This window comes from Thamnophis sirtalis, unplaced genomic scaffold (assembly GCF_051295495.1).
Source record: "Thamnophis sirtalis isolate CommonGarterSnake01/CBP01778 unplaced genomic scaffold, rThaSir2_p1.2 scaffold_10, whole genome shotgun sequence".
NCBI classification, from domain to species: domain Eukaryota; kingdom Metazoa; phylum Chordata; class Lepidosauria; order Squamata; family Natricidae; genus Thamnophis; species Thamnophis sirtalis.
In genome coordinates, this window is record NW_028261390.1 from 6,377,757 (window position 1) to 6,405,301 (window position 27,545).

General features: G+C 42.1%; 2 protein-coding genes across 2 annotated transcripts in view; both read left to right on the forward strand.

Moving 5' to 3' along the window:
* The first annotated feature begins 484 nt into the window (after window positions 1-484).
* Window positions 485-7,002, forward strand: LOC148043756 (C-X-C motif chemokine 10-like). Its single transcript, XM_087723757.1, has 4 exons — window positions 485-545; window positions 3,211-3,337; window positions 4,600-4,673; window positions 6,456-7,002. The coding sequence occupies exons 1-4, from the start codon at window positions 485-487 to the stop codon at window positions 6,497-6,499; spliced, it is 306 nt and encodes a 101-aa protein (XP_087579883.1). The 3' UTR covers window positions 6,500-7,002.
* Window positions 7,003-9,920: 2,918 nt separating this feature from the next.
* Window positions 9,921-27,545, forward strand: part of SDAD1 (SDA1 domain containing 1) — a 29,708-nt gene continuing 12,083 nt past the window's right edge. Inside the window, exons 1-14 of the mRNA XM_087723978.1 lie at window positions 9,921-10,081; window positions 11,018-11,122; window positions 13,014-13,112; window positions 14,746-14,856; window positions 15,780-15,851; window positions 15,945-16,045; window positions 17,489-17,546; window positions 18,061-18,135; window positions 19,523-19,624; window positions 21,481-21,550; window positions 22,939-23,042; window positions 23,653-23,710; window positions 25,210-25,268; window positions 26,209-26,285. Of these exons, the coding sequence (XP_087580104.1) occupies window positions 9,992-10,081; window positions 11,018-11,122; window positions 13,014-13,112; window positions 14,746-14,856; window positions 15,780-15,851; window positions 15,945-16,045; window positions 17,489-17,546; window positions 18,061-18,135; window positions 19,523-19,624; window positions 21,481-21,550; window positions 22,939-23,042; window positions 23,653-23,710; window positions 25,210-25,268; window positions 26,209-26,285 (1,181 nt within the window). The 5' untranslated portion in view covers window positions 9,921-9,991. The remainder of the gene's footprint in view (window positions 10,082-11,017; window positions 11,123-13,013; window positions 13,113-14,745; window positions 14,857-15,779; window positions 15,852-15,944; window positions 16,046-17,488; window positions 17,547-18,060; window positions 18,136-19,522; window positions 19,625-21,480; window positions 21,551-22,938; window positions 23,043-23,652; window positions 23,711-25,209; window positions 25,269-26,208; window positions 26,286-27,545) is intronic.

Here is a 27,545-nt window from a genome sequence, read left to right on the forward strand (position 1 = left end):
ATCACAACGTTGCTTCAAAAAACAGGACTTCGAGGACAGCCATGACCTGGATTGACTGAGAATCTCCATAGACAAGCGTCATATTTATGAATCCCTTGCCAAGCACCTGAATTTTGATCGCATCACCGTGGAGAGGCTGGAAAGGTCGTAAGTGTGAAAAACAGTTCCTAAGTCGCTTTTTTCCCCCCGTGCTGTTGTAACTTTGCAGGGTCACTTAATTAATCGTTATAAATCAAGGACATTTTAATCCAAGGCTTGCCGATGTCAGCAAAGACAAAGAGAACTTGAGAAGGTTCTAAACAGAACTGAAAGTGAAAGTTCTCCATTTCCTAAAAGAGGAACATTTTCCTGGTATTTGCAATCCGGTGGGACTTTCCTTTCAGGAATTAAGAGGACCAATCAGCTTTCAGGAGGGAAGAATTCCCTGGCCATAAATTACAGCATTTGCTGCTAGAGAGCATCAACGTCAAGAATTCTCATCACCATGAAGAACGTCTGTGCTATCTCTCTTGCTTTGGTCCTCCTGCTTGCAGTGGGAATTGAAGGTAAGGAAGAATTGCAGCATTTGGTGGGACTGATCTTGTGTGTCTTAGAATGTGAATTAATTTCTTCGTTTCTGGAAATTAATTTGCATTCATTTCTATTGCATGTTGCAGTGTTTCTCAACCTTGGTGACTTTAAGATGGGTGGACATCAACTCCCAGAATTCCCTAGCCAGCTGGGGGGGATTCTGGGAGTTGAAGTCCACCCATCTTAAAATCCCAAGGTTTAGAAACACTGGTCAGGTGAATTATTTTGCGAAAGCTCAGAGCAAGTCTAGATTGCAACTTTTCACTGTTAGCGTTGATAAAGCCACTAAGGGAAAAGAAAGGCACTGGTTACTTAAGATCTTTAAAATGTGTTATTTTTAGCCTTGCAACAGGAAATAACGAATGGGTTTTTCAGGGCAATTTTTGCTTCAGTGTGGATTTCTAGATTTTGGGATCATTTGCAGGGCTGTCTTAACACATGATGGGCACCTGCATTGGGGACGTATAGTAATCTGTGTATGTTAACCCTTCAATGCATCTTATATCGTACAAATACAGCAACATATTTATTACATTTTACTGCACTTTTTTATTAATACTAGCATGCATTAATAGAAATTAACACTTAGAACAGAATGGAATGGAGTAGAGTAGAATAGAGTAGAGTAGCATAGCTCAGCAGAGCAGAACATAGAATAGAAAATAGAATAGAATAGAATAGAACAGCACAGCACAGCATAACTTAGCATAGCATAGCATAGAAAATAGAATAGGAACGGCACAGAATAGAATATAGAATAGAATAGAATAGAAAATAGAATAGAATAAACTATAGAATAGAAAATAGAATAGAATAGACTATAGAATAGAATAGACTATAGAATAGAATAGAAAATAGAATAGAATAGAATAGAATAGAATAGAACAGCATAGCACAGCATAACTTAGCATAGCATAGCATAGAAAATAGAATAGGAACGGCACAGAATAGAATATAGAATAGAATAGAATAGAAAATAGAATAGAATAAACTATAGAATAGAATATAGAATAGAATAGACTATAGAATAGAATAGACTATAGAATAGAATAGAAAATAGAATAGAATAGAACAGCGCAGCACAGCATAACTTAGCATAGCATAGCATAGAAAATAGAATAGGAACAGCACAGAATAGAACAGCACAGCACAGCATAACTTAGCATATCATCGCATAGAAAATAGAATAGGAACGGCACAGACTAGAATATAGAATAGAATAGAATAGAATAGAATAGAATAGAATAGAATAGAGAATAGAGAATAGAGAATAGAGAATAGAGAATAGAGAATAGAGAATAGAATAGAATAGAATAGAAAATAGAATAGAATAGAACAGCACAGCAAAACTTCGCATAGCATAGAAAATAGAATAGGAACAGCACAGAATAGAATATAGAATAGGAACAGCACAGAATAGAATATAGAATAGAATAGAACAGAACAGCAAAACTTAGCAGAGCATAGAAAATAGAATAGGAACAGCACAGAATAGAATATAGAATAGAATAGAAAATAGAATAGAATAGAAAATAGAATAGAATAGAACAGCAAAGCACAGCATAACTTAGCATAGCATAGCATAGAAAATAGAATAGGAACAGCACAGAATAGAATATAGAATAGAATAGAAAATAGAATAGAAAATAGAATAGAATAGAACAGCACAGCACAGCATAATTTAGCATAGCATAGCATAGAAAATAGAATAGGAACAGCACAGCACAGAATAGGATATAGAATAGAATAGAATAGAATAGAATTCTTTATTGGCCAAGTGTGATTGGATGCACAAGGAATTATGTCTTTGGTGCATATGCTCTCAGTGTACATAAGGAGAATAAAATACATTCATCAATAATAAAAAGATACAACACTTAGCGATAGTCAAGGTTACTAATAAACTATGAAATCGTATTAGGAAGCAAATAAAAGCAATATCAATTGAAATATACAAGCAACGTGGTTATAGTAGTAAGTGGGAAGAGATGGACACTAGGAAGGAAGAGAACAATAATAGTCATACAGTCTTAGTAAATTGTTTGACAGCGTTGTTAAACAATTGACAGCTTGATAAATATATGCTTAATTTTATCAACCATTTACATTTTTATTCCTGTGAGTCTTTATCATAGGAGCCCCCATTAATCTGCTCTGCCCGGGGCCCATAATGCTGTTAAGACTGCCCTGGCCATTTTGCAACTGTGCAAAAGCTATTTGTGCTGCTTTCCAATCCATAAGTGGCTTTTTCGCCACACAATCCCAAAGCCAATTCAAATGAGCCTCTCCATTCTTGGTCACTGACTCATATTTGTGACACGGTTTGCCGTGTCCCGGAGTTACGTCATCCCCGTTTGCCATCTTGTCACAAGCAAAGTCGACGGGGAAGCCAGATTCGTTGAACGACTGTATTACTAATCGAACAAGGGTGGTGACTCATTTAACAAAGGCAAAAAAAAAATAAGCAAGGAAGGAAGTTTGTAAAATGGGGCAAAACCTCACTTAATGAATGTCTAACGCTTTGCCCCAAAAATCAGGGGCTCAATTGTGGTCGAGGACGATCCGTAGATGCGTTTCAAAACGTCCGCTGGGATTTGCAATCACCATTCTCTTGCCCTTTTTTTGCCCTTTTGTGTCTAGGCATAGTGACTGGTCAGAGGAGCAGCTGTCGATGCCAATCCTTATCTTCCAAAGCAATACCGCCGAGATTCGTGACCAAATTTGATGTCCTCCCCGCTAACTCGTTCTGCAACAGACTTGAATATATGTAAGTACTGAATGCTCTCCAGAGCGAAGCGGGTAGAGAGAGGAGAGGAGAGGGGGGGGAAATCCAGAAAATTCTGATTTAAGAATATTCCTGCCATAGACAGACGGCGGCTTTCTCTCGGCTGCTTTGATTCCCTTAATGTGGGAATCAAAGAATGCACAACGTTTGGGATGGAAATATATAAGTAATCCGCAAAGTAGGACCCCAATTGTGTTAATTGTGTTAATACCACTTTATAATGCCTTGATAAGGCCACGCTTGGAATCCTGCATTCAGTTTTGGTGGCCACGATGTAAAAAAAGATGTGGAGACTCTAGAAAGAGTGCAGAGAAGAGCAACAAAGAGGATTAGGGGATTGGAGGCTAAAACATATGAAGAACGGTTGCAGGAACTGGGTAGGTCTAGTTTAAGGAAAAGAAGGACTATGGGGGACATGATAGCAGTGTTCCAATATCTCAGGGGCTGCCAGAAAGAAGCAGGAGTCAAGCTATTCTCCAAAGCACCTGAGGGCAGGACAAGAAGCAATGGGTGGAAACTAATCAAGGAGAGAAACAATTTAGGACTAAGGAGGAATTTCCTGACAGTTAGAACAATTAATCAGTGGAACAACTTGCCTCCAGAAATTGTGAATGCTCCAACACTGGAGGTTTTTAAGAAGAGATTGGACAACCGTTTGTCTGAATTGGTGTAGGGTTTCCTGCCTGAGCAGGGGGTTGGACTAGAAGACCTCCAAGGTCCCTTCCAACTCTGTTGTTCTATTCTATTCTATTTCTATGATTTGGGGTGAGGGGAGTCAACTGGAAGGTTGCAAATGGCATTTGCATGCAATGGAATGATGCAACCATCATATATAAATCCTCACCATCTTTTGACGACCTTATAATCCCTTGTGGGGTAGAGTCTGGCCAAGGGAATGGGGCTAGCAGAGTGTTTAATGGCCGGATGCCCTTCCTGTCGCCAATGCGGAGTTTGGTTCAGCAGATACATTCTCTGTGTGTTCAGGGAGAGAAATATCTGCCTCTGCCGAGGATCGAAATCCTGATTGTGAGGCGAGGATTCCCCTTCTAGGCCACTGCGCCACTTCCCAGATATAAATGCTGGTTGCCAAGTGCCCAGATTTTGATTATGTAATTGTTGGAATGCTGTGATGGACACAAGAGGGAGGACCAGTTGTAACTTTGAACGCCATTAATGAAGGGTTGTTTAAACTGTTAACTACCTGTAGGTGTAATAAATAAGTACTTTGTTTCCTTCTTTTCAAGAGTGACATTGAAACGAGGAAATCAGCAGTGCCTAGACCCAACTTCAAAAGGAGTGCAGACAATGTATAACAAATGTAAGTTGTTTTATTGCAAAGTTGTAATCAATTTTAATTAAAGTTGAAGGGACCAAAAGCAGGTTACAAACACAATCTGAACTCGGCACGGATGAAGCAGTTTAACAAGTACACGGCTTAGGACCTGGATATCTGCGGGACCGCCTCCTGCCACATACCTCCCAACGACCCATAAGATCTCACAGGCTGGGCCTCCTTCGGGTACCGTCGACCGGGCAATGCCGGTTGGCGACTACTCGGGGGAGGTCTTTCTCTGTAGCTGCCCCGGCCCTGTGGAATGATCTCCCCGCAGAGATCCGGACCCTTCCCACTCTCTCGGCCTTCCGGAAAGCCATTAAAACCTGGCTGTTCCGGCAGGCCTGGGGCTGTTAACCCCAAAATACGGTCCAGCCCGATTTAGAACGGAGTGCATGGTGTGTTTTTTAAATCTATCTTTTCTTTCCCTCTATTTTATTTTATGTTTTATTTATTTATTCTGTACTGTAAGCCGCCCGGAGTCCTACGGGATTAGGCGGCATATAAATGTTATTAAACTTGCAAACTTGCAAAGTAAAACGTTTAAGAAGCAAAATATTTAATCAATATAACAGAGGAGGCTTGCTTTCCTAGCCATAGTTAAAAATTTGGCTGCTGCCACTCTAATCTTAGGATTTTCATCTGCAGGTAAATTTTATACATTTTATACATATTTCTAAACACTATGGCTTTCCGGTTAGATTTTAAGATAGCCACATAACATCCTGCAGATGAAAATTCACAATTGAATTCACAATATTCACAATTGATCCTTGGTCTTTTGGCCAGGGGTGGGCTGCTCCTGGTTTTACTACCGGTTCGCAACCCACGTGCGTGCCAAATACACACTCTGTGTGCACTGTTCAATGTAAATTGTTCTTCGCGCATGCACAGAACAATTTACAGTGAACCGCGCATGCGCAGTCACTAAAAACCAAAATGGCGGTGGCCTGGCAGCCCGCCGGCAGCAAGGGAACTGATTCAGGGGCATGTCAGGCCTGGGTCACTACTGGTTCTGCAACCAAGACCTGAATCCCACTACCGGTTTGGCCAAACCAGACCGAACTGGGAACAACCCACCTCTGCTTTTGGCTAAGGCCAAGCGTAGCAAAACATAAGTGGCTTCAGCTATTTGGAGTGGAGGCATTTTATCTTTTACATTGATACTCATATTTCATACTTTTATATCGCTCTCTGGTTGCAATAGTTAATGTGAGCAGCAAGCCTTCCCTAACATCATTTAAAGTAGTTACCAAATTAATTTTGGGAGCCGAGGTGGCACAGTGGTTAGAGTGCAGTACTGCAGGCCACTTCAGCTGACTGCTATCTGCAGTTCGGCGGTTCAAATCTCACCGGCTCAAGGTTGACTCAGCCTTCCATCCTTCGGAGGTGGGTGAAATGAGGACCCAGACTGTGGGGGGGCGATATGCTGACTCTGTAAACTGCTTAGAGAGGGCTGAAAGCCCTATGAAGCGGTATATAAGTCTAACTGCTATTGCTATTGCTATTTTTTCTGAGTTTCCACAATTCAGGGCATTTTGATTAACACTTTGCATTCACCTACCCAATTTTAAAAGTAGCTGAGTCTAGAAGGTTATGTGAAAGGCAACTATTAGTCCTGAGACTTGAAGGCTAAACACAAAAGCTATTTCGGTTTGGCCAGAATTGGCTAGGAAGATGCTTCTGCAACACCTGTATTTTGGCTGAAATTAATGGTCCTTCCAGGAAAGCTATTTTCACCTCTTCCATTTTGTTCTTCAAATCTAGGGAAGACACTCCAATCAAGAAGAATACCAATAAGACCTCAGTAATTTCATCCAGACAAGGGGGTGATGGTCTCCGCTGGATGTCCCATGCATGCCTCAGGAACAAAATGGCCTCAGCCAAAGAGGATGAAAGTTGGTGGAAGTCTGCTGGATTGTTCTGTGTGTGCATTTTTTTTTCCAAAGCCACATATTTTTGTACATAATATACAAGCTAAGGCGTCCTACAATTTGCTGGACTTTGTTAGCCCAATGACTTAGCTTAGTTTAAACATAGCCAAACTGTGTTGTATGAACCAAATGATGGTTAAACAAGTGTTTGAAGCCAGTCTGTTTGGGAAGAGTCCTGTAGGTCTCCCACTCGGCTTGCACATCACACCAAGCGGCGGGTTTGATCTGGGCTAAGTATGTGTTTTTTTATTTATCCAATGTATATGTAGCATGATCCCACCCAATTGTGTATTTAAGCCATCGTTCATGATTTGTGAGCCAAGCCAATTGTGAACCTAAAATCAGAATCAAAGAAAGTATGTAGGCTCCAGGTTTTGTCTAAGAGGTAGTGCAATCTAAGGTAGCCCGAGCAATTGAAATAATTATATTTAAAAAAAAAAAACTTTAATCACTATTGGTGAGTTCCAAAAAGCCATGCAATTAATTTTAGGTATCCAAGGACCTTTGAACCTACATTTTGAAGATAGAGAAAATATATAGCTCAAGGTTGCACTCTTGGGCTGCAGAAGTCCTGCGAGTCATTTTTTCCCCCCTGGCAGTTGCAAATGTTCATAGCTGAAAATTGCAATTAACAATGTTATAATACGAACACTCTACCCATAGAGGTTAGATTGGCCTGGAAACCTCTACAAAGCCTGAAGACCTGGATGAGTTCCACAGCGTGGGATTTTATTGGTGAAACGACTTAAGCATTGTGGTTGGCCTGCTGATAATCTTTGATTTATTTTGTCAGCATCCTTTATTGGTTCTTTATGTTTCATCGACATTGTTTTATTGTTTTGAATGTGTGGTAAACCACCCAGAATCACATCTGCAGAGTGAACACCTGCACAAATGAATTCAATTTGCCGCAGAAATAACCAAAGATTAAGCTGGAATGAGATCACAGTATCCACTCCTCTTTCTTCCGGACAACAGGCCAGTCTTGCAGATGACTAACTAATTTAATAGGGTAGCTCAACCATGACATGTAATGTAAATAGTACCTGTAATGATATGTAACAGATATTAATATATTTTACAATGGAGAAATCCCAGCTGGTAGCATTGCAGATATGATTCAGCAAGTAATAAAATGTCTGCAAGTGGATTACAGCTTTACTGAAGGGAATACAGCTTTTCTGAATAAAGTTCCTCAGTCTTGTTTAAGTGCTTTAAAATATATAAAATATAAAAATGTGCAAGGAATCCACTACGGTATATTCTCAAGACTTTAGATATGCCTGCATAGCTAACTCTTTCAATCTGCCAAAATTAATAATACCATTTTATATTATTCATCCCACATTGTGTGGCAATTTAAAATTAGTCTCGACACTCCAAGAAATCTGTAGAAGAATTCAGCTCTAATTTCTATTTTATCTAGCACAGGAAAAAACTATTTTCTCATAAGTCAGTTCTAAAGATTTGCTTCTGTTCAATGTATTTTCATATAGATGGAATAGGTGTATTCGTATTGGAGATGATGTAATATACATTTGATCAGTTCTTGAACTGTTGCAGATAGCTATATGTGAAAATGTAACTTGTTAGTTGTACTCAGGAAAAATGAAACTAATATCAGGATGACTGGTAAACATATGTCTGTTAATGTTTTAAAGCAAATAATGTAAATTAAGGGTAGAGGAAATAACTGTTTACGTAAGAAAATATAAATTATTCAATAAAAGATGACAAAAGCACAGACTTGTTTTATGGCATTCTTCAACTATCAAAAGCAATGTTTTGATTTCCCTTTTACAAAAGCGCAGCTAAACGTTTTCTTTTCCAAATTGACTCTGGAAGCCAAAGCTCCAACTGGAACATTCATTGTTGGAATATTTTATTCCTTCCCAAACTCGTTTCCGTGAAAACGAGTTCCAGAAAATAGGCAGATGCGTGGATTAAGTCCTTTATTCTTCACCAAAAAGCAATGGCAGCTAGCAGATAGTGGGCAGTGGCAAATGCACAACAAACACATTACAATAGCAATAGCAATAGCAGTTAGACTTATATACCACTTCATAGGGCTTTCAGTCCTCTCTAAGCGGTTTACAGAGTCAGCATATCGCCCCCACAGTCTGGGTCCTCATTTCACCCACCTCGGAAGGATGGAAGGCTGAGTCAACCTTGAGCCGGTGAGATTTGAACAGCTGAACTGCAGAACTGCAGTCAGCTGAAGTAGCCTGCAGTGCTGCATTTAACCACTGCGCCACCTCGGCTCTTCAATACATTAATGTATACAATACATTATATACATTACAATCAGTTCCTCCTATATCAGAAACTTCCCCTTCTCCAGTTACTCATTTCCCTCTTTACATCACTCCATGTAAGGAACTTCCTTCTTTGCTCTGGTATTTAAATTTTCTGAGCAATGACCGGTTGAGGGAGCGAGGTATGTCTGGCAAATCCAGAACCCGAGGAGCCGTCACAGAAATTGATGTATTCAATTGTTGGAAGAAATGTCCAGCTGGGTTCAGTTGCAAGTGGGAAAAAAGACACTGGATTCATGGAAGTTGCTTGGAAAGAAGGTTTATTTTGTATATAAAGTTTTTTTTTTAATTTTCATAACATACAACCACATGTATACTATTACGTAGCCAACATCCTATTGTATTATTAAATGTTTACATCAATTCATTTTACCATCAACTCCCCAAAACAATTATTGGCTCTTCTGATCTCCATACACCATATTTGTACCTTATCCATCACTTTCTTCTCCCTCTCTCCTCCCGCTCCATACCTCCTTTCTTCCCTCTGTCATCCTTCCCTTCTCTACTTCCCCTTCTTCTCTCCTTCTCCTCTCTCCCCTTTCCACTCCTCATTTCTGTCCTCCTCTTCCCCTCTCTCCTATCCCTCTCCTTCCCTTACCTCTCTCTACTTCACTCTCTCCATCTCATTTACTTGGTGTATTTCAGCTTCTGAGCAAGCTTCATTTTATGTTGATGGTATTTATAATTCCTTTTCAATATGCATATTTAATTTTAACATATATCTTCCATTCCATTCTACTCTTCCATTATTCCATTCCACTCTATTCTATTGCTGGGATAGAAAAACGCTGCTCTGATTTAAAAGCCCGCTAGATAAGCTGGAACTCCAACTCCCAGAGTTCCTCGCGCCGGCTGGGAAATTCCGGGAGCTGCAAATCGAAGCAAGGCAAAGGCGCCTCCGCTGTTTTTGCCACAGTACTGCACCTGAGGCGCTCTCGCGTTTTAAGGACAAAAGGCACTTCGCGGCTACCGTAGCCGCGTGACTTAACATGGCGCCGCCCAGCGAAGGTCCCACGTTGTCGGTGCAGAAGTGACTGCTCCGTCCGCCGTCATGGCCGCTCGCCATAACAACAAGCTGCCGTTCAACCTGCCGCAGTTGCAGAACTTGATCAAGCGGGACCCGCCGTCATATACCGAGGAGGTGAGGAATTGTAGCGCGGATAAGGGAAGACAGCCTGAAAAGGGGTCCTGGGTAGTTTCTGTTCAAGGGGGTTGGACTAGAGGACCTCTAAAGTACCCTCCATTACTTTTATTTTGTTATTTCTGTGGGGTGTCAGTGTTGTAGCCGAAAATAGCAACGGAAAAGGTGCCTCTGAGTATACACGGATAACCCCCGAATTACATTTCGTTTAGTGACTGTTTGAAGTTACAACGACAGTGAAAAATGTGGCTTAGGTTATGACCGTGTTTCACCGTTACGACCTTTGCAGCATCCCCATGGTCACGTGATCCAAATTCGGCCGATCGGCAACTCGTAATTACCACAGTGTCCCGGGGTCACGTGATCCCCTTTTGCAACCATCTGACAAGCAAAATCCATTGGGGGGAGGCAGATTCACTTAACGACCGTGTTACTAATTTAAGAACGGCGGTGGTTCACTTAACAACTGTGGCAAGCAAGGTCGTAAATTGGGGCAGAACTCGCTTAGCAAGTGTCTCATTTGGAACATACATTTTGGACTCCATTGTGTTGGTAAATCCAGGACTGCCTGGATTTTGCCCTAAAATATTTCGTTGAATTTTAAAACAATGATTCCTCTACCTCTTGTAATTTGATAGGAGTGTAATGAAAGGAATTATGCAAGATGTGATCCAGTCATTTGATAGGACAGTAATAATTGGTTGTGTGTCACCTTACTCCTTTGGGTAGCATAAAATGCTAAAAAGTTTTGTTTGCAGACTCAGATTTGCGATCCCTAGTAAATCCTACAATCCCACCCTTCCTTTCGAATAGAACGTTCTTATTTGTTTTGTTGAGGATCCTTCTCCATCCTTGCTCCCAGCTGAAGTTCAGATATGATATTTAGCTTGAACAACAATAGAAGTAATATTTTTTTCTTGTTTGAATTTTTTCTAGTTCCTTCAACAGTATCGCCATTATAAATCCAATGTGGAAATATTCAAACTTCAGCCAGCAAAGCCCAATAAAGAACTGGGTGAATTGGTGATGTTCTTGTCTCAGGTAAAATGTGTGTTGTTTGTCTTTATATAATGTGTTTGTGTGAGTGAGAGAGAAGGGAGAGGGAGAATGAATGAATGAATGAATGAATGAATGAATGAATGAATGAATGAATGAATGAATGAATGAATTTTGCTTGAATTAGATCAGGGATCTTCAAACTTGACAAATTTAAGACTTTTGGGCTTCAACTCCCAGAAGTTTCCAGCCAGCATGAATTCTGGAAATTGATGTCCACAAGCCTTAAAAGTTCCCAAGTTTGGAGACCTTTGAATTAGATTAAGCTTCTCTTATTGAAGGGGAGAAAAATCAAATTATTAACAGAATAAAAATGCTAAGGATTTTCCTTCCAATAATTCTAATGGATGGTTCTAAATGTAAACAAGTGAGAATAATCACTTCTGACATTTCTAATAAATGGACATTTCTAATAAATGGAGCTAAAATGATTTAGAAGTTTGTTTTGGGTGAGTCATTTTTGAATGTGGCTTTAACAATGTTTTCATAGAAAATTCTCATCACACTAGAGATGCAAGGATACTGTGATGGGGGGGGGGGAAACCGTAGCATATGGATTAGAAGTTACATAGCAAGGAGTGCAATTCGTCAGATTTAATTCCAAAATGATGATTTGGAGTGGGTGGGTGGGAGCATGAATGTATTACCCGCTGTAGCTTTTTAAAGCAACTTCATCTTTACTGAGTCATGTTATAGAAGATAGCTGCACAATCCTGGGAAGTGACATAGGTGCTTTAAAGAGCAACCTTCAGACCAGGGGTGGGTTTCTCTCCCCGTTCCAACTGGATCGGTTGGAACGAGGCCGGCGGCGTCCTCGCGCACGCACGCGGCGTCCTCGCGCACGCGGCGCACGCATGCGTATTAGCGTCTGCGCGATGCTCCAGCTGCTCCTGGAGGATCGCGCAGGCGTTCTGCGCATGCGTGGAAAGCGCGAAATTCAAAAAAACCGGGTAAGGAGCGGGTGTGCGGGCGCGCGCGGGCGCGGGGGGGGGTTTCGCCGTTCCCGGAAGTTACTTACTTCCGGGTTCGGCGACCAACCGGATCGCAGGGACCGGTGCGAACCGGTTGAAACCCAGCCCTGCTTCAGACCTAGTGTTCTGTCCTCTGAAATACTTTTCCCAAGCTATTACTGAACCCTGTAATACACTTTGAATTATGCATTCATGCATATTAAAATGGAAATTGCTATGTAGAGAGAAAGTGTCCTCTCTTACTGGTATCCTATTGATAGCAAGCCTCTGTAGGGGAAAATCTCCATGTTGGTAGTGCAAATAATGGAACTGATATCCAGTATTTCAAGAGAATGCCAGATTAGGGAACACTTCCTGACAGTTAGAACAATTAATCAGTGGAACAACTTGCCTCCAGAAGTTGCGAATGCGCCAACACTGGAAGTTTTTAAGAAGAGATTGGACAACCATTTGTCTGAAGTGGTGTAAGGTTTCCTGCCCAGGCAGGGGGTTGGACTAGAAGACCTCCAAGGTCCCTTCCAATTCTATTCCATTCCATTTTGGTTTCAATATTATATGTGGGACTTGAGAACGTGAGGTCAAGCTATTAAGAGGCATTTCCCTTTGGGGCAGGAATTAAGCAGTGTCCCCACCACCACCAGTTTTTAAGGTGGAATGTCATTAGATCCCCAAATCTTCCCAAGGTTCCCATGACCTCAAAGCTGAGAGTTCATGTGTCAAAAATCTTACAAGGATTTAGATATTCTGTGTATTGAATGGGTGAGTTCCACCTATTGGAACTGAATGTGTGGATGAGCTTGGACGAAGGAAAGAGATGCTATTTAGGGGAATGATCAGACGAGATGCAGGAGTGGGAAATGATGTGGGAATCATTTTACCTAGATTTCTTTTGTTTTTTGAAACAGGTTGCCCATTGCTACCCGAACTATCTAGAAGACTTTCCGCAACAGTTGAAGGAATTGTTATCCTATTGTCACACGGTCCTGGATCCAGATCTTCGGATGGTGAGCATCTGCAGTCCAGATGTTTGATCGTTGGGGGGGGGGTGGACAACTTTGTTCAGCGTTGCTTTAGTTTCTTGTTTTAAGAGAGTGGCGCCAATGTTTTGGAATAGATAAGACATGGTATGTCTCATGCTGCCATGCTGATAGATTTATATCATATTTTGTTCTTAAGGGAAGGTGAAAAAGAACTTGAAAAAACTCAATTTCTGCTTCATGTTGCCTGAGCTCAGCTTGTAGGAAATCATGGAGGTGACGTTGGAACAAAATTGAAATGTGTTTGAATACTGGTAGCTTGGGATGGTATTTAGGTTGGTGATTTGAGGTCCGAGCATGGCAATTTGGTTGCAAACGTTTCATCACCATTTGAGGTTGTCACCATCAATGTCTCCTCGAATGGTGACAAAGCATTTACAACCAAATTGCCATACTGAAGCTAACAGCCTAACTTGGAAAAAATATTCAAAAACTGTTACAAACCTACAAGGGGCCGAAGCATGCCTTGAACCGAGGAAAAGGAGAAAGTATTAGGAAAATATTCAGTTGGCTTCTCCCTTGGCCTCCTAGGACATTACAGGTAGTCCTCAACTTATGACAGTTATGGAGCTTGCAAATTATGGCCAGTGTTCTGACTTAGGCTGCCCAAGAGCATGAAGCAAACTCCTTGTCCCAACAAAAACCCTTTTTATTAATTGACTGTGAATTCTGCTCATTCACATCCTGCAAAGTCTTTCGAGGGAGGATTTACAGTCACAGACCTTCTCTGGCTTGGAGAGCTGCCAGGCCGATGTCTGCAAAACCTGGCAAGGAGCCTCAGAGAATCATGAACCAATTAAGTGAACTAATGGTCTCCTGCAAACTCCACTCCCCTTTCGCTCCTCTTTTATTTCCTCTGGGAGGGGCCATTCATCGTCCACCTGTGGCCTTACTCCCAAGTCGACCCCTGTTCTTTAGCTGTTCCCTTCATCTGTGCATGCGCGCACTGGGAACAGGCTCCAGCTGTTCATCTGCCTCACTGATGTCTGACTCCGAAGGCAGCTGGTAACTGTCAGATGGCTCTGTCCCTCTCTCTGCCTCCGACACAGAGCCCTCGTCAGAGCCTTCCCCAGACTCCAGGACTGACCCATGTTCCTCCCCAACCTCCTCACTGTCCGAATCCACTGCCAACTCCCCTGGCTGCTGACGAGCCACAGCAGTCCCCGACTTACAAAATGTGGAATAGAAAAGCCGGAAAAATGGGTTGAAAAAAGCCTCAAAAAACAGGCCCCAAAGCTTCAAAAATGGCCCAAGAAAAGCCTCCAAAATGGGCCGAAAAAGCCTTAAAAACAGGCCGGAAAAATGCCTGAAAATGGGGCGTGCAGAGGCCAAAAAATGTCCAGTGGGCTGGCGGAGCTATGGCAATATTTGATCTATAAGACGCACAGACATTTTCACCCCCTTTTGGGAGACAAAAAAGCGTGTCTTATCGCCTGAAAAATACGGTAAGTTTAAGTCCTATTTAAAAAAATAGCAAGATGATAAAAAATGAGATGAAAGAACCGTATACATTGGTTGCTTTAGTATTCGTGTTGCAATCTGGTTGCTTCACCCCTTCATTATGGCCATTCTTGAGTAATTTCTTTCTCCCTTTTTGCAGACGTTTTGCAGAGCTCTTATCTTGCTACGAAACAAGAACCTGATTAATCCCACAAGCTTGTTGGAACTCTTCTTTGAGCTCCTTCGTTGCCATGATAAATTTTTACGAAAAGTGAGTAGCTGGACTGACGTGAAAATAAAAAAAAACCTTGCCAATTTTATTTTAAAATGTTAACTAAAAAAATAAATAAAAGCCACAACACATTGAGCGTTTCCTTTCAAGACTGAGAAAATGATGAACGATTTAATTTCAATACTATAAGTTATCGGATAACCTCCTTTGCCTTTTTGTGCCTGAGACATGTTGACGGGAATATTGCAGAATCCATCCCAGAATTAGAAGCAATAGCAGCCATGAGAAAAAGAACTAAAAATGAGCAGGACACGGGATAATATTTTTTTAAAAAAAGCGCTTGCATTTAGTCTCTTAACCACATGCTGCAAAATTCCATATATATATACTGTCAACTGTAACTGTCAAGTTACAAGACCCTCGCACCCCTAACCCTTTAGAAAAAAAAAAGCCCAAGGGTGTTCAAACTTGATAGCTTTAAGACTTGTGGACTTCAACTCCCAGAATTCCTCCTCCAGTCATGTTGGCTCAGGAACTCTGGCATTGAAGCACGCAAGTCTTAAAGCTGTCAAGTTACAAGACCCTTGCACCCCTAACCCTTTAGGGAAAAAAACCTCCAGGGGTGTTCAAACTTGACAGCTTGAAGACTTGTGGACTTCAACTCCCAGAATTCCTCCTCTCGCTCTTCATCTTGATGATGTGTGGACGGGCAGGGGGAGGGAGCTGGAACCAGCACTGTAGATTTGTGGAACCTCTTCTATAGAAGAGGTTAGAACTGGCAGGAACCCACCCCTGGTATATGGGTGTGATTCTTTCATTTTCATGTGTGCCATTGCACACGCGGAAAAGTGACCTTACCTATCTCAGACTGTTCCATCGTGGCATCTCTGCTTTTACTTTGTTCACTTTTCTCAAAGATTTATAGTTATTCGTACTGAAATTAGGTTCTCTCATTTCGACAGACATTATACACCCACATCGTTACCGACATCAAGAACGTCAACGCCAAACACAAGAACAACAAAATGAACACTGTAAGTTTTCGGCTCGATCCATCAGCTTTTAAGTTGGAAAACTCCAAGAAACGCTTCCTCAAAAGTGATGTGTTCTTTTTTTTTGTTCTGTAGATGCTTCAGAATTTCATGTACACCATGCTTCAAGACAGCAACCCAACCGCAGCCAAGATTTCACTGGATGTGATGGTTGAGCTGTACAGGAGGAACATCTGGTAGGTTGCAATGCACAGTCAAGAACAATGCTAAAACATCCGAGTAAAAACAAAACATATACTGTGTGTTCCCCAAAAAATAATACCTATCCTGAAAATAAGTTTTGTCTTGATTTTTATACGTGCACCGAATATAAGCCCCACCCCACCCCAAAATAAGCCCTAGTAAAGAACCCATCCACTCCGTTGTACCTGGTGGCATAAGGTGTGGCGAGGCACACAGGTAAAAAGCTACAGTGGGGATGGGGGAGGTGAAGCTGCCCCACGTACTCTGCATCCACTTACCGTAGGGCAGTCGCAACCTGGTCTCCCACACCCTAATACCTGCCTTGCCCTGCCAGCCCACTTTTTAAAAAAATAGATAGATATAGTTATAGATATTTAGGTGACACATTTATATTGTGTGTGAACAGAGTTGGTTCTGGGTATCATTCATCTTAATCCAATTCACAATAACAATATTAGCAATCTCTTATCACATTTCTCCAATATAAGTAATCCTTATTATATTGTTCAAACGTACCTTAGTTTTCGGAGTATAAGACGCATCTTTTTCCCTCAAAAAAGAGGCTGGAAATCTGGGTGCGTCTTATACACTGAATGCAGCATTTTTGGCCTCCTGAAACCCCAACCCCTTCACCAAAATGGCTATGAAGGATCTTTAAGAGGCTTTCGGGGAGCTCCTGGGAGCTAGGGAAGACAGAAATGAGCAAAAAACGGGCCATTTTTTGCTCAATTTTGACCCCAGGAGCACTCTATAAGTCTCCTAAAGGCTACCCATGCACTTTTTTTGACAAAAAATGGGCCGTTTTTTGCTCTTTACACTTACATTGTTAATCTCTATCACATTTATCAAGTTTATATAATCCTCATTATATTATGCATCTCTTTAGTGCTTCAAGTAAGAACTAATGCCTCTTTTGGAGTGGGGGGGGGAGACATGGACTTATCTTCGGGGAAACACGGTATTTACCATATTTTTCAAAGTATAAGACGCACCAGAGTATAAGACGCACCAAGATTTCGAAGATGCAAATTTTTTTAAAAAAAGGTTTTGCACTCTGCAGACCTCCCCAAAATGGCCTGTTTTTCGCAAAAACGGGCCCATTTTTTGTCAAAAAAAGTGCATACATAGCCTTTAGGAGGCTTATAGAGTGCTCCTGGGGGCTGTGGGGGCAAAATTGAGCAAAAATTGGCCCATTTCTCGCTCATTTCTGCCCTCTCCAGCCGCCAGGAGGACTCTGGAAGCCGCCTAAAGGTTCTCCATGGCCATTTTGGTGAAGGGGGCAGGGTTTCGGGAGGCAAAAGGTGCTGTATTCAGTGTATAAGACGCACCCAGATTTTCAGCCTCTTTTTTGAGAGAAAAAGGTGTGACTTATACTCCGAAAAATAGGGTAATTTCTCACTCTCTGTTGTAAAGTATCCTTTGTTTCTTTTTAACAGGAATGATGCCAGAACTGTGAATGTCATCACGCTGGCTTGTTTTTCCAAAGTCACCAAGGTAAAATAAGCATTTTGGTCCAAGCACAGGTAGTCCTCAACTTACAACCGTTCATTTGCTGACATGTTCAAAGCTGCAATGGAAAACTGGAAAAAAACCCTAATAACTTATGTCTCTTTTTGACACTTTAAAACCGTTGCAACCTCTCCATGGTCACGTGATCAAAATTCAGATGCTTGGCAACAGGTTCCTATTTTGTGACGGTCGCGGGATCCCAATTTGCGACCTTCTGACGAGCAAAGTCAGTGGGAAAGCCAGACTCACTTAACAACCAGGTCACTAACATAACGGTTACAATGATGCATTAAACAAATGTTTCACTTAGCGACTGTGAATGTTGGGCTCAGTTGTGGTCGTAAGTCGAAATTCGCCTGAACCCCTTTCCCAATTGGAGGGTTGGGGGGCAGAAATGATATTTCTTACTTTGTTAGTTCAGCAGTGTATGAAACTTGTTTGGCTCAAGGAGTTGGGTGTTGTTTTTTTTAATTGCTTTTGTTCTCCTATGACTCTGTAGATCCAAGTGGCTGGCTTGACGTTTTTCCTTGGAAAAGATGAAGATGGAAAGAAAGGCAGTGATTCAGAATCGGAGGTCAGTGCACCTGGAATCCAGAATAATAATTTAGCTACATGCCTCGGGCCTAATTCGCAAAAGATGAGAATTATCCTGGACTGTACCACCGCTACCACAGCTGATGTCTGGGCTGTACCACCTCTTTGATTTCCCCTCCATTAAAAACAGAGTAATATCCACGCAGACGCGATGACTCAGCGGCTAAGACACTGAGTTTGTCGATCAGAAAGACTGGCAGTTCAGCTGTTCGAATCCCTAGCGCCGCGTAACGGAGGGAGCTCCCGTTACTTGTCCCAGCTTCTGCCAACCTAGCAGTTCGAAAGCATGCAAAAAATGCAAGTAGAAAAATAGGAACCACCTTTGGTGGGAAGGGAACAGCCTTCCGTGCACATTCGGCGTTGAGTCATGCTGGCCACATGACCACGGAGACGTCTTCGGACAGCGCTGGCTCTTTGGGCTTTGAACGGAGATGAGTACCGCCCCCTAGAGTCGGGAACGAGTAGCACATACGTGCGTCAACCTTTACCTTAATATCCATGGACAATGTCAGATGCAAAAGATGCTATGGTTATTTTGTCTCTGAATTTTTATTTAATTTGTCGTTGCCAAAGTGTCTTTATTTTCAATCCCACAACAACTTCACTGTGCATTGCCAACAAGAATGAGCAAAATGTGTAGAAGAAAGTGTACAAAATGACCTCACATCTATACACCGAGGGCAACCTTAAACTATAGCAATAGCAATAGCAGTTAGACTTATATACCGCTTCATAGGGCTTTCAGCCCTCTCTAAGCGGTTTACAGAGTCAGCATATCGCCCCCAACAATCCGGGTCCTCATTTTACCCACCTCGGAAGGATGGAAGGCTGAGTCAACCCTGAGCCGGTGAGATTTGAACCGCCGAGCTGCAGAACCAGCAGTCAGCTGAAGTAGCCTACAGTGCTGCATTTAACCACTGCGCCACCTCGTCTCTGTCAAACTCTCAAAAGAGCCACAAAGCTCCTAACCGGAACCCCCACGTTCAATTCTGGAGCAGACCGGAAGTCCAGTTCCCCCACGATAGACTCTCCTCCTAGGGCGGCATCCTTTTTCCTCTACCTGCCCTAACCGAAAGCCCTGTCAATTGTGTAGCCGACCGGAAAGCCCACCTTTGCCATAGTCTCCTCTGGCGCACTGTGCTTCCAATCCTCCCCTCGAACCGGAAGCTCCTCTTAAAATTGTGGCGCTGATCAGTGACAGGGAGCCGCAGCAGAGGGATGAAAGAGCCACATGCAGCTCCGGAGCCTCAGGTTGCTGGCCCCTGAACTAGGGATAGAATTTGATAAAGAGTGGTATTTTGCATTTTCCTTATGCAACGCTATACTGACTCTTACATTTCTCTTTCATAAAATATTTATTTTTCAAGGATGAAGGTCCCTCAGCAAGAGACTTGATGGTACGGTACGCCACGGGAAAGAAAACCACGAAGAACAAGAAGAAACTAGAGAAAGCTATGCGAGTTTTAAAAGTGAGTAGTGTAGAATTGCTTAGCTGGGGAGATCTAGACATATCCTGCAACCTGTTTTCTATGCCTCTCCTAATAGAGATAATCCTCAAAATATTATTGTAGTGGAGCTTGTAATCAGTCACGTAACTGGCCTGATTTTAGGCGGCCTGCACTGATTGCCGGTTGTCTTCCGGGTGCGATTCAATTATGACCTTTAAAGTGCTCCATGGCTTAGGCCCAGGGTACCTGCAAGACCGCCTACTGCCACCTGTAGCCTCCCACCGTCCAGTGCGATCCCACAGAGTTGGCCTCCTCAGGGTGCCGTCGGCCAGACAGTGTCGGCTAGCGACCCCCAGGAGGAGAGCCTTCTCTGTGGGAGCGCCTTCCCTCTGGAATGAGCTGCCCCCGGAGCTTCACATAATCCCCGACCTCTGGTCTTTTCGACGTGCCCTAAAAAGTTGGCTTTTCAAGCAAGCCAGCCTGGCCTGAACAAAACAAAATAAATTATTGATCATTGTTAATTTTAATTAGATTTTTTTAAAAAAAATGTTATTGTCAATTCTAATTGGGTTTGTTTGAGATATTCTATTTAATTTTTTTTAAAACTTTTGTATTATGTGTTCCTTTTAATGTTGTACGCCGCCCTGAGTCCTTGGGAGAAGGGCGGCATATAAATCTAATAAACCTAAACCAAAACCTGATTTTGAAAAAAAAAAAAATTGCAGTGGTCCTTAAGTGAATCAGTGGTTTGCCATGGATATGGTATTGCCAGAATATTAATATATATATATATATATATATTTAAAGTCACAACCCCTGGTATGCCCAAATATGGGAGGAAGGTCACACTTCCACTCTCTGTCTTCGGCTCGTTACAAGAGACCATCCAGACAGAAACCCAATATTTTTTACTGTTGCCTTTTTTGTTACATTTGTTATATTTATGCTGATAAATAAATAAAGGGAGACTAGTATAGATCTATTTCAAGCTATTTAGCTCTCATCAGCTAGCCACACCCTTGTTTGGGAATCGAACCTGTGCTCTATTGCCTCTCAGGCAGATGTGTTAACCATTGAGCTACATAGGAGTCGAGCCTTGTAGCTCAATGGTTAACACATCTGCCTAAGAGGCAATAGAGCACAGGTTCGATTCCCAAACAAGGGTGTGGCTAGCTGATGAGAGCTAAATAGCTTGAAATAGATCTATACTAGTCTCCCTTTATTTATTTATCAGCATAAATATAACATACATACATACATACATACATACATACATATATATATATATATATATACACACACACACACACACACACACACACACACACACACACACACACACACACACACACACACACACATATATATATATATATATATATATATATATATATATATATATATATATATATACGGGTTTTCTCCCACGTAAGGCGACGTTTCGACGAAGTCTCATTCGTCATCTTCAGGTTTCTTCAGGCTTGGTGCTTCCAGCATTGCTCCTGGAAGCACCAAGCCTGAAGAAGCCTGAAGATGACGAATGAGACTTCGTCGAAACGTCGCCAAGACATCTCCAATTTTACGCGGGAGAAAACCCGAATAACTAGAGACCTACATACTAACACCCGCGAAAACTTCAGAAAACAAATTATATATATATATATCAGCAGCCAGCCACAACACCAAGATAGATTTTTAAGCTAAGACGTGGATTTTCAGCAGGTCTACAGCAAACATTTCCCGGTAGCTAGATATTGCAGGCTGATTCTTTCCTATCTATATCACTTTGTCCCAGGAGACAGTTAATTCAAAGGCTAATGAAATGTAGTTATTGCTCTTAATTCTTTACTGAACACGTCTGTTTCCTTCTCCGCCAGAAACACAAGAAAAAGAAGAAACCCGAAGTGTTCAACTTCTCAGCAATCCATTTGATCCATGATCCCCAAGGCAAGTTCATTGGATTTGAGATCAGTCTTTGCAAGAAGGAGCTTTTGACTTACTTTATTGTCTTTGGGAAGCTGAACAAGTCCTGGTTAGTCTTTGGATGGGAAGACATGGTCTTCAGTTGCAGATTCTCCCTGTACCTTGAAACGCAGGGGTCTCCAGTCACACCATACAAAACCGGCTTCAGGAATAGTCAACCACCTCCCCTTCCATTGCTTAACACCGACTCTTTTGGGATATTTTCTAGGACAGGAGTAGGAATGGAATTAGAACAATATAGAGAGAATAGAATGGAAAGGAATGGAATAGAAAATGTGGAATGGAATAGAATGGAATAGAAAATGTGGAATAGAATAGAAAATGTGGAATGGAATAGAATAAAAATGTGAAATAGAATAAAAAATGTGGAATAGAATAGAAAATGTGGAATGGAATAGAAAATGTGGAATAGAATATAATGGAAAATGTGGAATAGAATTGAATATAATAGAAAATGTGGAATGGAATAGAATAGAAAATGTGGAATAGAATAGAATAGAAAATGTGGAATAGAATAGAAAATGTGGAATAGAATATAATGGAAAATGTGGAATAGAATTGAATATAATAGAAAATGTGGAATGGAATATAATAGAAAATGTGGAATGGAATAGAAAATGTGGAATGGAATAGGATAAAAAATGTGGAATGGAATAGGATAAAAAATGTGGAATAGAATAGAAATTGCGGAATAGAATAGAAAATGTAGAATGTGGAATGGAATATAATGGAAAATGTAGAATAGAATAGAATAGAAAGTGTGGAATTGAATAGAAAAGAAAATGTGGAATGGAATAGAATGGAGTAGAAAATGTGGAACAGAACAGAAAATATGGAACGGAATAGAATTCTGTATTGACCAAGTGTGATTGGACACACAACGAAATTTGTCTCCGGTGTATAAGCTCTCTGTGCATATACAAGCAATAAGCGATAAATCACTATCATAGCCATCGTAAAAATACATTCATCATAAATCATAAGATACAACACTTAAGAGATAGGATACTAAATAATCAACATAAATCATACTAGGATACTAAATGAAACAATCACAATCGTAAGATACAAGCAACCAAGGTTTAAAAGAAGACGAGGAGATAGGCGATAGGAAAGATGAGAGGAATGATAGTAATCCAGCCTTACTAGATAGTTTGGTCGTGCTGTGGAAATTAGTTGTTAAGCACACCTACATCAGGGTGTTTTAAACAGGCACGAAACTTCACAGCGTCCGTGTGACGCAGCCTAGTTTTCTCACAAAGAAAAAACACTTTAATTTTGAGCCCATCGGGACACAGCTCGCCCCGCCACATGCCTTTCTGTGCTCTTCATCAAGGTTTTGTTCATTTCAGACTTTGCAGAGAAACTGTTAAAGAATCTGGAATCCTCAAAGGAGAGGTTTGAAGTGAAGATGATGCTGATGGATCTGATTTCGAGGCTAGTTGGGATTCACGAGGTACAGTTGACATTCTGAGTTATTTCCCTTTCTTCCATCCCTCTGTTTCATTTTTGGGCAGTCTGAGGCAGAAAAGGGAAATGGGCTTCCAACTTTTGTGGCCACTGATCAAGAGTCCGGGTAGTTCTCGACTTACGACCACAACGGAGCCCAAAATTTCTGTGGCTAAGCGAGACAGTTGCTAAGGGCGCTTCGCTCCATTTTACCAACTTTCTCGCCACCGTTGCTAAGTGAATCGCCGCAGTTGTTAAGTTAGTAGCGCGGTTGTTAAGCGAATCTGGCTTCCCCACCGACTCCGCGTGTGAGAAGGTCGCAAAATGGGATCACATGACTCTTCAACCGTCATAAATGGGAACCAGTGGCCAAGTATCCAGATTTTGATCAGATGACCATGGAGATGCGGCAACAGTCATAAGAGTGAGAAATGGTCATAATTCACTCTTTTCACTGCCATTGTAATCATCAGAATTTGGGCCAGATATGTGTTCCTAAATACAGGTGGTGGTCAACTTAGAACCATTTATTTAATGACTAAGTTACCCTGTTTTTTACTCCGTAGTCCCATTTCATTCATAGCTGACCTCTTTGACAACTTTTTATGTTTCCGTAGCTTTTCCTCTTCAACTTTTATCCTTTCATACAGCGATTTCTTCAACCCCACCAAAGAGGTAAGTGGCATCAATTCAATATACTGCATTTTCCCGAGTATAAGACGCACAGGAGTATAAGACGCACCAAGATTTTGAAGAGGCAATTTTTTTAAAAAAAGTTTTTGCTCTCTGCAGACCTCCCAAAACAGCCTGTTTTTTGAGAAAACGGGCCTATTTTTTGTCCAAAAAAAGGGCATGCATAGCCTTTAGAAGGCTTGTAGAGTGCTCCTGGGGCCTGCCCCCCCCCACACACACAAACGAGCAAAAAACAGACCATTTTTCGTGAAAACGGGCCCGTTTCTTGTCAAGAAAAGGGCATGCATAACCTTTAGGAAGGCTGCTGGGGGGGCAAAAATTTTTTGCTCATTTTTGCCCTCTTCAGCCTCCAGGAGCGCTCTGGAAGCCTCCTAAAGGCTATGCACAGCCATTTTTGCAAATTGTTTCGGGCGGCCAAAAATGCTGTATTCAGTGTATAAGATACACCCAGATTTTCACCCTCTTTTTAAGGGAAAAAAGGTGCATCTTATACTCCGAAAAATATGGTATTTGTTCTAACCGGGCCTTTGCAGAAGGAAGAAACAGACTCCCCGCAAAGAAAACCTTCTTTCTCCGACAATTTCTATTTTATTTTGGTGACAGCCTTGATTTTTGAAAGAAGATACATACAAGAGATAAAGGCAGATACTCACTTGCCAATTTAAAAAAATCTGGATTGCGAAGTATTAAAAAAGTTATTATTTAACTTTTTGGGGGGCAAGTCAGACTACTGAAAAATGGCAAGTCCCTTTGGAGGCCCAAAACTTCCGTTTATTTTGATTTATCCATCAAATTTAGATTCTGCTATCTCACTTCCCAAGGGTGGTTGACAGAACCTTCAAGTCATTTTTTCAACCTTTGAAACCTCAGTCTTCAGTGTGGGGGAAAAGATGATTAAATATGGAGAACCAGTGCCAGTTGTTGCCCACTGTCCTTAACAAGATTCCTCAACAATAAACTTAATGATTTTATTCTGCCCTTCTGTTTGAGGAACTCATTGTACTTCTTTAGGTTTAGGTTTTATTGAACACTTATAGGCCGCCCTTTTCCCTGAGGGGACTCAGGGCGGCTTACAATAATGAGGGAGGGGAGTGCAAGACAAGACATAAAAGAAAATGTGAGTAAAAATAATTAACAATAAAAGCACAACATTCACTCGGCATTCGGGCAGGGAGAGAGTAAAGTCCTATCCCCAGGCCTGACGGGATAGCCAGATCTTAAGGGCCGTGCGGAAGGCCTGGACGGTGGTGAGGGTGCGGATCTCCACGGGGAGATTGTTCCATAGCGTCGGAGCTGCAACTGAGAAGGCTCTCCTCCGCGTAGTCGCCAGTCGGCACTGACTGGTGGATGGAATTTGGAGGAGGCCTACCCTGTGCGATCTGATGGGACGCAGGGAGGTAATTGGCAGAAGGCGGTCTCTCAAATAGCCAGACCCACTACCTTGGTCCATCATTAAAACTATCCCTTTTCTGTTGTTGCAGAAGTTACCAAGATTCTACTTTTTGCCGCACAAGCATCTCATCAGCTTGTCCCGCCAGAGGTGAGGCTGTTTCAGGCTCATGTTAGCCAAAATCACTAAAAAGAAGCAAACTAGTTTAGTTTAATTTAGTTTATTTCCACTGCACACCGTACAACAAAATTAAATGCCATCTTCAGTGTACAGTATAACAAATGGCACACAGAGCCATTTGTTAGGACACACAAGGCGTTGCCCTGTCTGCTTCCTTGAAGCTTCTGGAGGACGAAAAACAGCCCTAACTCATAGGATTATTTTCTGTTGACCCCCCAAAATAAGCGCTTGGCCTTATTTTCAGCGAGGTCTTATTATTTTTGAGGTGTAGGAAGTGGCAAGTGTTGTCACCTCATGGCTGCTGCTGTGTTGCAATATTTTCACGGAGGGCTTAAGTGTTGTGGCCCAGCAGGAGCCGTTGGAGCTGCCACCAGACTCCGACAGCGAGGGGCCCTATGAGTCGGCTCTGGAGGATGTGGAGGACCCTGGACAGGGTTCCGACTCCGAGCAGGGCGCAGAGAGGCTGGTTGGCCACCAGGAGGCGCCTGAGCCTTGGACCAGTGGGGAGGAGCCAAGGGAGTGTGATCCAGACGTTAGCAGTGGGGAGGAGCCAAGGGAGTTGTTCCTGGATGCCTGGCACTGGAGAGCTAATAAGCGTCAGGAACAGTTGCACAGTTACAGGAGGTAATTGCACTCAGCTGGTGGTAATTAGGCTCCTCTCAAGACTATAAAAGGAATGCTTGTGCACACGCCCCTTTTGCAGAAGTCAACGCATTAACTAATGGCATTGGGCCAATCTTTTGCCCAGTTGTTTCTCTTAATTTAAGCCCCTAGTCTTACCAAAATGTTCTGTGTAATTCAGAATTTGTTGTTCCAGCACATCCTGAGGTAATTAAAGGCTTTTTAAAGAAGGAGGCTGGGGAATCCCCCATACTAAGTCTTCAGCATAATTTCTTCTTCTTTTCAACAGACTATACAGCCAGTCATCATGACAATAGCTAACAATTTTGTGACGGACAAAAACTCTGGAGAAGTCATGACGGTTGGGTAAGCATTGAAAGCTATTATTATTATTATTATTTATTTATCTTGTATGCCGCCCACTCCCGGAGGACTCCAGGCAGCTCACAAAAGACAAGGGAAAGGGGGAAAACGAGACAAAGACAAAATATTAAAAACAAAACCAACATTCACAATTTCCGTGGAGGTAAATGCTTCTCAGCCCCCCCCCCCCCCCCCCCCCCCCCCCCCAGCCTGCTGGAACAGCCAGGACTTGGTGGCTTTGCGGAAGGCCGGGAGGGTAGTAAGGGTCCGGATCTCAACAGGGAGCTCATTCCAGAGGGCGAGATCAGCATGTAAACATCAATGCAACGTGTAAGGAGGAGAAAAAAACAGCTTTGCAGAATTCAGTACAGGTAGTTCTCGATCTTACAACCGCCATGGAGGCTCAGAATTGGCTGGACTCAATTTGTAGACCGTTTTTATGACGGTGGTTAAACAGGTCAGCGATTCTTCAGAGAATCGCGTAATTCTTCAGTGGCTCATATGGTCATAAGTACAAGTCCACTTATCTAATGGACTTTTTTTTTGCTGGAAAATGGAAAAAGAAACCCATCATAAAACACAATCACTCAATTCTTCAACTAATTCTGAAGGCCAGCCAGTTACCAAGTTCCTGAAATATGATTGTTTGCCCAAGGGGGTGATGCAATACTTGTAACTTTTGAGTTGTAAGTCATTTTTTCCCCCGAGTGCATCGTAATTTTGAATGCTTGTTAAGCGACCAGTTGTAAGTCGAGGACTACCTGTCCTGGATTACAGGTGGTCCTTGACTTAACAACCTCTGTTGAGCCTAAAATTTCTGTTGTTGACTTAAGACATTTGTTAAGTGACTTTTTACCCCTTTTCCTGACCTTCCTTACCATAGTTGTTAAGTGAATCACTGCAGATTCCGGCCTCCGGAGCCCGGGGGAGGCAGTTTTTGCCGCCCCCCCCCCCCATAAAGTGCAGGAGACAGATTAGGCCATGGCCACACCCACACAGCAACTGGACACAGAACCAATTGCTAAAATTTTTGAATCCCACCCTTGTATACCGTATTTTTCGGAGTATAAGATGCACCAGAGTATAAGACGCACCAAGATTTTGAAGAGGCAATTTTTTTAAAAAAAGTTTTTACACTCTGTAGACCTCCCAAAAACGGCCCATTTTTTTGTCAAAAAAAAGGGCATGCATAGCCTTTAGGAGGCTTGTAGAGTGCTCCTGGGGGCTGGGGGGGGAGACATAAACAAGCAAAAAACAGACCAT